The sequence below is a fragment of the Rhea americana genome, unplaced genomic scaffold (assembly GCF_003343005.1).
Source record: "Rhea americana isolate MKP2758 unplaced genomic scaffold, rheAme1 scaffold_17, whole genome shotgun sequence".
Classification (NCBI taxonomy): Eukaryota; Metazoa; Chordata; class Aves; order Rheiformes; family Rheidae; genus Rhea; species Rhea americana.
This window is the reverse complement of record NW_028185816.1, coordinates 1,690,443-1,702,007: the sequence shown is the minus strand read 5'-3', so window position 1 is coordinate 1,702,007 and position 11,565 is coordinate 1,690,443. Positions and strand designations below refer to the sequence as shown.

The following is an 11,565-nucleotide window of genomic DNA, read 5'->3' as shown; positions in this document are numbered from 1 at the left end:
TTTTTTTTTTTTTTTTTTTTTTTTTTTTTTTTTTGGCAGGTCAGAGCTGCAATTTAGTAGAGCTCTAAAAATTCTCATGTTCTCATGCTTGTGGAATTTTGCTTCTGTTTTGTTTTATTCTTTTAAATAAGATAGGAAGTATACGTTGTAACTTATTCTACCATTTTGAAAAGGTAGAGGAATACCTGCCTTTAATCTACTTTTCTGTTTTGTCGCCTAGGATGGCCTTGACTAACGATTAATATAGATGATAATATTTAAAAACGTTATGTTGGTTAGAAAGGTTAGCGTCAAGGATGGCATGCAGGAGCTCTTCCGAGCGGCCCTTCACAGACCTTCTGTTCCCCTTTCTTCATTTCCTCCCCTCGTAGCTGAGTTGGGGGCTGCCTTCAGGGTGGAGAGCGAGCAGAAGGCTGCTGTCGGCAGAAGACAGCAGCGGGGTTTGCCGTAGGCTCGTGGGGGTGAGCTGGCGTTTCTCTAATATGTGAAAAGTCCCATCCTTGTAATGTGTGGAGACGTCTGCTGTTCCAGATCAGCATTAGTCCCGTTAGCATCTCCTTAATGTATTGGAGCAGCTTATCAGATGAATACTGAGGTACTTCAGCTCGTTAGAAATCATCAGCCTTGGTTTAAACAGGAGACTGGGAATGTGATGTAGAACGCATTTTTTTTTTTAAATAAAAGACCCATATTTTTCAGACTGAAATTGCATATGAAATATAACTGTATTTATAGCTATAGCCCAGATTTATTTAATAAGGGACAGAATGAGAGGGTTTTTTTTCAGAGCCTTTTTTCAGAGCCTCTTTTTTCTATGGCGTCAGCAAAATTTTTATCTGGCTAAATTTTTTCCAGAACTAAAATATTCAGTAACGTGACAGGAACCTGAAAGAGAGTATTCAATTACTGGGTGTCTAACACTAAATGTGTTTCCTGAAATGTTTTTCTGGCACGAAGTTGAGAGTTAAAATCACCATTGCTCATGTTTTGCTGTGTTCTGTGATGCTTTTTAGCATTCTTTCAGGAAGAATGCTAATGCCAGGAAGGGCACCCTTGATATTTTTATAAATTAAATGGATTTAGCAAAGCAAGAACTCCTCTAGATTTTTATGTTACATGTTTTTTCTCAACGTGGTCAGGAATTTCCTTTAATTTTTCTTTCTTTTTTTTTTCTTTTTTTTTGGTCAGAAAATGCAGTTTGGACAGTTACATTTTGTTTAAATGATTTAATTTCTCTGTAAGGAGAATCCACCATTTGGTGGCTGCAGTGCCTAGAAAGCATTTGTTAGTTCTGCTTTTTCCCTGCAGAGGCAGCTGGGGAACAGCAGCAGGGCTTTGGGGTAGGAGGCGCTGGGGGCATAGCTTCCGCCGGCCCGCTGCGGGGCTCCTCCTAATGCCACTTCCCAAGAGAAACTTGGGAAATCCATAGGAACCTTCCCAGAGGGGAACTGACTAAGCAGGAGTAATGTAATTTCACTCCTCTAAAGTGACCCATTTCTGGGGAATTCTTCCCATGAAACTTCCGTTCTTGCCTTTTTTACTTTGTCTTGATTTGAAATAAATTAATCCTGTTCTCTTTGGAAAGAAAAGATTTTTTTTCATGGAGAAAGATTTCCGTTTTCTGTATGATCTTATCTTTCTCCCTCATTAATTTTTCTTTATGTTCAGTATTCCATTGTCTGTGAAAGGAATTTCTGTGTATTTTAAGGCAAAGAAGAAAGGTTAGCTAAGATCAATTTTATAGTAATTAATCATGTTTAAAATACGTAGAATGGAGATCTCATCAGAGCGTTACTTTGTTGCTGRGTATTCCTATTACAATCTATAGCTTTTTATCTGTAGCTTATGCAGTTAGAGAGGTTCAGAAGTAGTAATAGAAATTCTGTATTAACATATGATGCATCTTGGAATTTTTTTTCTCCCACTTTTTTGCAGCCAGTGCAAGGCTTTGACTATGCCAAGCAACATTTAGGTCAGCAAGGAGCTGAAGATGAGGTTTTACCTGTAACTCAAGAAACTGTCGTACTTCCACTTCCAGTTAGAGATGCTCCTGCCTCCCAGGAGAGAGAAATCACTCAGGATGGGAGCACCATTAAAACTGCCAAATCCAATGAAACAAGGAAAAGGTATGGAGTGAGGCATTTCAGTAGAGGGATGGAATGGGGAGCATGCTGCTGGTTGTTTATGAAAAAACTACAGGATTTGGCACCTGGGCTGTGTATGTGGCAGATGGTTCCTCCACAGATATTCGTGGCATAATGTTGATCTACACTGGATGTGTAAGATTGCTGAAAAATATAGGATAAAATATAGTGAAGTCTTTGCAGATTGTGCATGTGTAAAGAAGATAAATGGGATAAATGAGTCTGAATTAAACATTGGATGTCGATCATGAACATAGATCATTTCTCAGATGAACTGAAAAAAAAGGACTTCAGCCATTGTAAATTGACATAGCTCCACTGAGAGCCTGTGTCACTCCAAGATCACTTATGCCCTCGAAACATGAGGGTAGGTTATATTGTCCATAAAAACTAAACTACTTGTCCCTTTCAAAGTCTTCCGGTGGAAGATTACTGTTATACTAGCTGTAGGTGCTAGGGCTGTGCTCCTACAGGGTAAATCTCTGAGGGAGCTGTTCTTTAAAATGATTTGAAGCCTCTCCAAAGCCATGGGTAAATACACACAAAGAAATGTAAATCAGCCTATTAATCCTCTACAGAAGTGATTAAGCACTTCACTTGGTTCTCTGGATGAGTGCATAAATTCTCCTGTACTTAGTCTGCACATTCTTAAACAAATTTTGATTAACAAACTTGATTCAGGAGTTCACAGGAAAGTTATTCTCATCATAAAATGTATTGAACCTGTAACCTTTCTGTGGTGCCTTTCTAAATGAAAGGTTTCTAAATGGTCCTTTCTAAGCCAGTAGTTGTTCCTCCTTCAGAGTGACTAGTTGAGTGAGTGTGAACAAGCAGAATTTTGTTCTTCTGGGATTCCTGTGAGGTGTGGTTGAGGGATGGAAAGTGATGGTTTTGGAAGATGACGAGACATTTCATGACCTTTTTGTATTTGCTGTTTCATCCAGGCTATTTTGCAGCCTGAAAAGGTCAATTTAAATCATACTGCCATGAAGCAGCTGGTATCTGATCCGGATATCTCCTCTAATATTATCCCTGAAGGAAACTTCACAGTTAATAGATGCGATGGTCACTTTAAAAAGATGAGTATTTAGATTAGTGGCAGCAGAAATCATTCTGTGAACTACCCATTTGTGTTTCTTTTTCCTGTTCCCAAGTGGAGCAGATTTTCTTCAAATGCTTATCTGTCTGTGGATGAATTTATTTATTGGTCTGGGATTACTCATTAGCATAGAAGAGTTTGTAGAGGAGAAGTACTATTTTTCAAGAGTATCAGTTCTTAATAGAATTTCACAGGAAATCACCAAACTGAGTAAAGGCTGGTTGCATGCTGAGTTCTCCTAAGGCCCTGTAGTTTGAAAGAGCCTATGTCAAATAATATATATGTATGTGTATATCTATGTATATATTTGTATGCACTCAGGCTATCTTCAAAAGAGAGTCTGTAAGAATTGCTCTCTCTCCATTGTCCCTCCCTATTCTGGCCACAGTAAATGCTCAGGCAAGACAATCTGAGTTGGAAGTACTTTTAATCAGGCTGGCAGTATAGTATGGGCAAGAATTTGCAGGAAGGTTTTTACAATGGTTTTGCTGTAGTGCCATTTTCTGAATTTAAAGCCAGTTGTTACAGCAATAGAATTTGATTTGAATGAATACTTCTGAAAGTATTTATGACTAAATAGATTTTTTTCTCAGATGCAGCCTCTTTATATTATCCTTAATTGACTGTGACCGTTCAGAAGAATTCATTTCAGATAGGTGCACGCATAACTGTACAGATTCTCTAGATTTTTTTTCAATCCTGTTGTGGCTAGTTTCGTGTCTAGGAACAATGTGGTACCACATCTTGATGTGGAGTAGCACCAGATCTAACATTTTCTACTTTGGCCTGCTTTTCCCAGCTTGTGCGCTAGGATAGAATAAGTTACACCCCTAAAAAGGAACAGACTTCTGCTGAGAGCTTTCTCCTGAAGCAGCCTAGTTATGCTGGGCTAAGGAGAGTATACTGAGCACTTGCAACCTTTCTACTCTGACCTCCCTTCTCACCTTGGGGAAGGCTCAGTCTCTGTGCAACAAGCTGGACAGACAATGGCTGAGTAAAACAAGTATTTTCTTAGATGTTTCAGTAAACAATGGCACCGGCTAAAYCTTATTATATGCAGAGGAAAAAAGGAGAATTTTCTTATCACAGTGAGTGTGTGTATGTAAAGTGAGTGAATTTTGCATTATGACTGACAAAGTAGTTGAGTGTAAATGCAAGCTAAATAATTGAGGAAAACAGAAGTAGTGTAGTTCTATATATAAAAACAAAGATCTACTTTATTTTAGCTGTATATATGATGCCGAATTAATATTTTTTGCCCTTTGCAATGTTTCTGCTGTTGTTGTGGGGTTGTGTAAGAGAAGCAAACGGTTCTGCTGTCACTAAGATGTTTATCTGCCCTGAACCAATTGAAAAGTAACATTTGCATACTGTCGCTGTGTTCCTGCTTCTACTGTGTTTCTGTTGTGCAGTTTATTTTCTATCTCCTTTTGGTGCAAAATCAGGCTTGAAAACTCAGTGATGCAAACGGTGTAAATGAAATAACCTTGAAATGAGGTTTATAGAGAACTTACACTCTCCCTTGTTGCCATGGTTACTTGCAGCAGGTCGCCTAGCCAGAACGGCTCCGTCATCACCACCGAATCGGGAAAGCCCAGCTCTGGACGAAGCTCCCCGCAGAAAGTAATGGCACAGCAAAAAGTGACAAAAGATGATGGAAGAAAAAGAAATGGTGAGAAGTATTTCCTGATGAAAGCTGCTTGCAGCTGCTCCTTTAGCAGTACCCACACAGGCACTAGCTGTGTTGAAACCATCTTCCTATGCCTTTAACAGTSTTTCAGGCATTTTTTATTCATAGCTGTTCTTTTTCTCTCTACTGCTATATCTATTCCTCAACCTCACAGTATGATATTTACTGTTTGTGTGGGGGCCTTTGCAAGTTTTTACTGATTTCTTTTTTTTTAGCAGTAAAGTAATGAAGACATGATGCTGCTTAGTAGGTGGACTGGGTTTACAATTTTTTCTGTTTAGAGCCCTAGGATATTCATTTCCATTATTCCTGTTGCTGAGCTGGCCCAAATCTGATGAACATGAATTAATTAGGTAAAAAATAATTTGAAGAGGTGTGAGATTTCTTTCCTCTCTTATCTGTCTTCTCATGCCTTTTATTACTAACACTTTTAGTGATAGCTTTTCCTGCTGCACATAGGATGTTGCACTTGATGTTGCTTACAAATCCTTTGTTGATGATGGTGACCTTGTCACTTGGGATGTATCAGGAACATCTGAGGAGATAGTGGTTCTCTTCCCTTTCTTCCTTGCTTTTCAGTTTTCTGCCTCCCTGCTTATTTCTCCTGAGTTAGAGCTTTGCTTCAATGGCCAGATTTTCCTTATGAATAGGAAACACTCTAGTTGAACCAAAAGATTACTTCTGTTTGAATGGAATTAAGCTGTATGTGGCCTCATCAGATTCCATCATGAAGAAAAGTCTTTAATTCTTCTTTGTTAAAAATACTGTAGTTTGGTAGTAAAGATTTAGATAAAAGATCTTAGTGTAGGTCTATTCTTTCTCCAATAAATCGCCTGTGTGTGGTCTGTGGAGCATTCTGATGGCAAGCTTGGTGTAACTCCATGTCATCTCTTGGTGATCATTATATCTAATACTAATATGTCATGCAAAGGCTTAACTKCTTAAAAAAAAATCTGATGAGATGTAAAGACAAGTACATAGTCCCATAGATAGCCTTTGTTTGGTACAGCAGAATCATACTGCATTTTTGAACATCCTTTGTTTTTTCCATAGATTTACTGCAGTGTTCTGTTTTTAAATAAGCTTCTCTGAGACTTATGCATATTTACAGATACACACAAAAAAGTTGATAGTTTCCTTTTGTTATGTGTTTATGTTACTTCTATTGTTTTCTTCAGACAAAGCTGTGAGTTTATGTTTGGTTTTTCTCTGTGATGTCTTTTTTTCATAATCTTCCATTGTTCTAATATTTAAGAGTCATAATTATTTTTTACAGTTTTGAATGTGTCTCACTTAGAAGGCAAAGACAATTATGGTTTCTAGAGTTAAAAATTTTTTTAATGCTATCTTATTTTTCCTTACCCAAGGAAGCCAATATTCAAAGTAAKTTTGAGGTAATGTTTGCGCACACAGGCACAATATTTTAGTGAARGTATTTTTTCTTTGTTTAATAAACAGGTTTAAAATCTTCAAAGAAAAGAAAACTTCCAGTTTCTTGCTGAAAATCTGACTAACACCTAACATCCTGTCTTCTAATCTGGACTTTACTCATTTATTTGACCTTTTCTTTTTTTTTTCTTCTGCAGAAAGTCTGAATAGCAATGATACTTAAMATGATCTGGCCAAGGTGTTTCTTTTTTGGAGCAGCAAAGGAGCTAAATGAAATCTATTTCTAGTGCTGTAAGAAAAATATCTCCASTATATATACTGTTCATACTATGGATTCTTGTCATTTGTTCCTACTACCTGCTAGTATCAAGATCCAGAGCTCTTAAAACAGAAACAGAAGAAGAGAATTTACCCATTAAAAAAGTAGTAGTACAGCATATATACAAATTGTGAAAAAGATAGGGTGTTGCTGTCTGATTATTTAGGCTGTGAAGGGACTTGTGTATGAAACAACTTTTCTGTAGAGCCCTCCTTCTGGCAGAGAGAGACTTTAGGTACTTCTAGTGGCGCTTCCTTCACTCCATTTCTATGACCCTACAACGGACACCTATTTGTTCCAGGAACAAATAGGAAGCAAAATAATAACTATCCCCTGGTAAAAAGGTTGTGATTGACAGGTAAGCATGTCTTTGTGAGATCTGTTTAAAAGAGTTTCATGGCACGGCCTTTTTAGGACAGCTTTGAAGAAGGGAGCTACTGTCATAAGAAATAAATAGGGCTTCSCACCTACCAGAATTTTGGAGTTGGCCTCATTTTTATTCTTGTATGCATGTGAAGATATGTTTTTGACTGAAACTTATCATGAGAACGTGACTGTATCCTAAAATGATTCTCCTGAGTTACATGATCCTAGAAGCTTAAAAAGTTGAAATTAAAAGATGAAAATCACGGTACTCGTAAGTTTTATCACTGAACTTATGTCTTGTTCGCCAGTGCTACGATACCAAACACTGTTGTCATCTCTGATATTTCCATTTTTTTCAGGGCTTTATCTTTATCCTGAGTGATTAACATCAGTCAAATRTTTGGGCCAGTTGTCCTTCCAGTTTAAGAAAGATGCTGTTTTTCTCTTCCTTGTTTGTCTGAATCTGCTCTAGCCCTCCAGCATGATTGTAGGCTAACACCTCAAATACGCATGTCAGCAAAAGAAACAGCATATTTTCTTCTCTGAAAAGCAGCATCTTAAAATTGGAATGAATCCCTTGATGGTCACATGTCTGATTTGGGGACTCCAAGTTAGAACGGCTCATTAGTTGCCATAGTTACCGACCAATTTTAGATTCTATTCCTCACTGACATTTAGTTACACAGAAAAATGATAGCACTGGATGTTAACTCAATAGATAAACTCTATATGGCTTTTATCAAAATGGACTCCAAATGAAGTATGTCAGCCCTGAAAGTGAATGGTATAAAAACCATCGTAGACTGACAGACTTGACTTAAGACCTTATGTTTTGGAGAGTCAGGAAAATTCTTTAGCTGAGCCTTATTTCTGATGAAAAAAAGCTAAAATCTCTATTTGTATTGCAATACTGATAATCTTTTATAAGGTGGTTGCATGTTTTCCTTTTGATTTTCTTTGCAAAGCTCATGCTTTAATAGGAAGGCTCCTTTTTAAAGTTGATTAGTTGTGCTTATATTTGGACACTTACAAAAACAATTTAAATCTTTTCTTCAAAGTACCTAGATGCACATGTTAGCTGTGAAATAAGTGAAGCAGCCAACAGAGGCACTGGCAATTGCTAGACAAAGTTTGYGGGCACATGTGGAAGACAGCAAGGAGCTGTTTCATCAGGGCCTAACACCATTCACGGAGAAGGAAATGGCAGAACCAGCGAGTACTCAAAGAGCTATAGCTACATCAAAATCTTAAYTTTCACCAGCTCCTCACAAAATGAAGCTGGTGATAGTAGTCTAGGTTGGGTTTTTTTTTCCCTCACGGTCTGGGTACCTGATCTTGCAATCTTTTGCATTAGCATTTTTGGGAGGCTCTGCTTGCTTGTTTGGGTTGAGAAAAGCAAATAATAGAAAACAGATATAGTAGTTAATGTAGAAACCTTTCAGTTGCTAGCAGATCTTAATGAAGTATGTGACAGCATATAACATTTGGTTATCATTACCTGTGTGAATCAACAGAAAAGTCTAGTCATAGATAAAAGTGAAAGCCACCTTGACTGTTTCTTTAGGAGTGCTTTCTGGCAACTGTTACAGAAGAGTTTGAGTGGTCTTTAAAAGCCCGTATGTTTTGGGCTGAAAACTCATATAGTWAAGTCCAGTTTTGTACTAGAATCTCATCAGCATAAAAGGATACAAATCACTCATGAATATTCACAAGCTGCATGCTGAAAGAGTCAAATTTACTTATGTAAGAAACCTTTCTTTCTATCCCCTAGGAATCCTAGCTGGAAAATTTATTCTCATTTTCCAAGCATTCAGATGTTGTCTTTTAAAACAGATGCAACTTTTTAGAAGTTATCAGTCAATGGCCCCACTCCTTTTTAAATATCAGAAGGCTCCTCTAAGACTGTCCTTTCTCTCAGTCCAGGCAGATGCTATCATATAAATTTTTAATTCTTTTTTCCTTCTGTTCTTTGTAGTTCTTCTGGTTGGAAAGAAGATCTCTGGAAATCAGGTGTCTGCAGGAACAATGTGCTGGGGAGGAAAACTTGGCTGTATTATTGGCTTAACCAAAATCAAAGAGATTTTTGTATGTAACTTAACCAAGCTGTGATACAGAAATGTGGCCCACAGTTTTTAAACTGTCTAATGTGGTAGTTTGTCATCAGAGCGAGCTCTTCAGAATTTCGGAATGATTGTCTGTAGTGACTCAGTGCTCCGGATTAAAAACACGGCAACAGTAACTGAATCTAGTAGCAACAATGTAGCAGCCTGCTTTTATAGAGAATTAGCTTGAGAATGTGACATATTCTAGAAAACATCTAGGGTTCTTCATCTGCCTTTTCTGTGTTAGTTAGGGTGAACTACAGGTTAGGATAGAATGGGTTTCATCTTGCCATGTTTTGRTCTTTTAAAGTTGGATATCTGATCTAACCAGGTAGGCTCTCCAGTTACTTCAGAGAGAGATAGTTAATGGGGATAAATGTATCTGCTCTGAAGGTACTCATCTTTCTCTTTTCAATATGGAAGGAGCCTAGATGACTACATCAGAGCCTATGCACAAATTTTAAGTGAGATGATTTCCTTTCATAACGTTTGTGTCTCCAAAAGGCTGGCAAATGAGAGTGCTAAGAAGGGTCTATGGTGTAGAGAGAGGAGTCTGTTCTTTTCGTCCTTCATTCCCTCATCATGAAGTATCATTGCTTAATTTGCCCCCGAAAGGGTGCTAGCTGGTCTGTTTTGGGATCTCTTTCTTGTTATCCTCTCCCAGGCTTTTCCAAGGGCATTTTCTGATACTTAGCCATACCCCAAAAAATCTAAAATGATTTAACAAAACTCACTTGTTCAGGTGAAATCCCTTATATTGGCACCAACAAGAGTTGGGCCTCCTGAAGGGTTTTATGTGTTGATTCTCCTCTACCCATAGATTTCAGCTTGTGTGACATAGCCTAACATTTCCAAAACCTTTTCTGTTCCTTCTCCTGGCTTTGTGGAATATAGAGTGCTGGGACCCTGCTAGCATCCTGCTAGTGACAATGAACTTTTTGTTTCTTCAGATGGAACCAATTCCATTTTCCACTGCTTTCTCCACTTCTTTTTGATTTGCAAGAGGCAGCCAGGTGTTACAATGTTTTCTGTGAACTTCTGCGGACATGTTTGAGCCCCTTCACACTCTTACAAAGCAAAAGCAAGCAGTGCACCTGTCTCTCTGCTGAAAGAGAGGATGAGAGAACCAACAACACATCTGAGTTTTCCATGATGTGTGACTAGGGCCATATTTGGTTGCTATATTCACAAGCACAATAGAAGAACTTGCATAGTGTAAGAACTATTTTCTTGATTTTTGAATTTCCTTACTGTTTTTTACAGGTAAGTATTTCAATCTTTCCTTTCTCTTTTCCAACCTACTGTAATTTTCAGKAGGACAAGGTGAGAAAAAACAAGATGGAGAGCAGGAGAAACGAAAGACAAGAAAGTCTTGTGGGTCCTTCACATTGGGATRTTAGATTGACAAAAGTGTAGTGATTTTTTTTGTATGAATAGTAAATAGACAAGAGCAGAATATTCCACATGGCCATTTTTTTCTTAAATATTCAGAACTATAATTTCTTAGCATCTTTTCTGTTGGCTGGAGAACTGGTGACATGAGTGGTTAGCACCACCTGCTGGCATTATGTTGTGAAAGTAGTGTAGGTCCACACAGAAACTGGAGCTTGTAGTATGCCTTAAGCAATTTTAGTCTATCTTATCTTGTCTACTAATAGCTGCAATGATGTGGAGGTAAACCTTCAGTGGTGGTCCTGGTCTCCAAAAATCCGGAGCCATACTGATCTTCCTTAGAACTGACAGTCGGAGTAAATGATTGATTTGGAGATATCTGCATATACTTCGGTCATGGAAAGATTAGGATAGGTAGTTCAGTCTCAGTGGATCAYGTGGCATGAGATATCTAACAGAAGACACTTCAGAGAAAGAAAATTACTGTTAAATAGATCAATTTTGCCCTTCCCCCCCCCCAAAAAAAAGATTTTAAGCCTTTCTTATTTGTGCGTGCACACAGTGCAAGCAAGAATGGAGGAACAATGAAGGCATAAAAATGTAAAAATGTTGGAATTCATCTCTTGCAAACTGAAATTGAAAACGTTGCTTTAAATATCTGTTGCTAATTATAATAAGCAGGTGTCTTTATTGGCAGTGTCTGTAAAGGAACATCTGGACAGTTTTCTAAAGTTTCCTGTGATTCACAATCATTTGCCTGGCTGAAACATTCAGATTTATTTACTGACTTGTGTGGCAGGAATATATGGCAGAAACAATGCTCAAGGACCCCTATTTCTCTGTGAACTCCCTTTGGTTGGGTTGTTAATTTTAGAGGTTTAGTAGTAAGGGGAGTTCCAGCATGTTGTGAACACTTTTTGTGACTTCTCTAGGAAAAAGGCAGATAGGAACAAATATCAAAATTCCTACAGTACTTGCATATGGTTCGCTGCCAATCTAAACTGTAGCAGTTTGCCAGTAACTACAGATCACACTTGCCTTTTATCACTCATCAGTGGGAAAAG

General features: G+C 38.0%; 2 protein-coding genes across 2 annotated transcripts in view; both read left to right on the top strand.

The window, feature by feature from the left end:
* HIPK3 (homeodomain interacting protein kinase 3) overlaps window positions 1–11,565 on the top strand; it is a 413,563-nt gene that overhangs the window by 200,371 nt on the left and 201,627 nt on the right. The window lies entirely within an intron of this gene.
* KIAA1549L (KIAA1549 like) overlaps window positions 1–11,565 on the top strand; it is a 69,245-nt gene that overhangs the window by 23,680 nt on the left and 34,000 nt on the right. Inside the window, exons 10-11 of the mRNA XM_085300848.1 lie at window positions 1,936–2,126; window positions 4,788–4,915. Coding sequence (XP_085156974.1) covers window positions 1,936–2,126; window positions 4,788–4,915 — 319 coding nt within the window. The remainder of the gene's footprint in view (window positions 1–1,935; window positions 2,127–4,787; window positions 4,916–11,565) is intronic.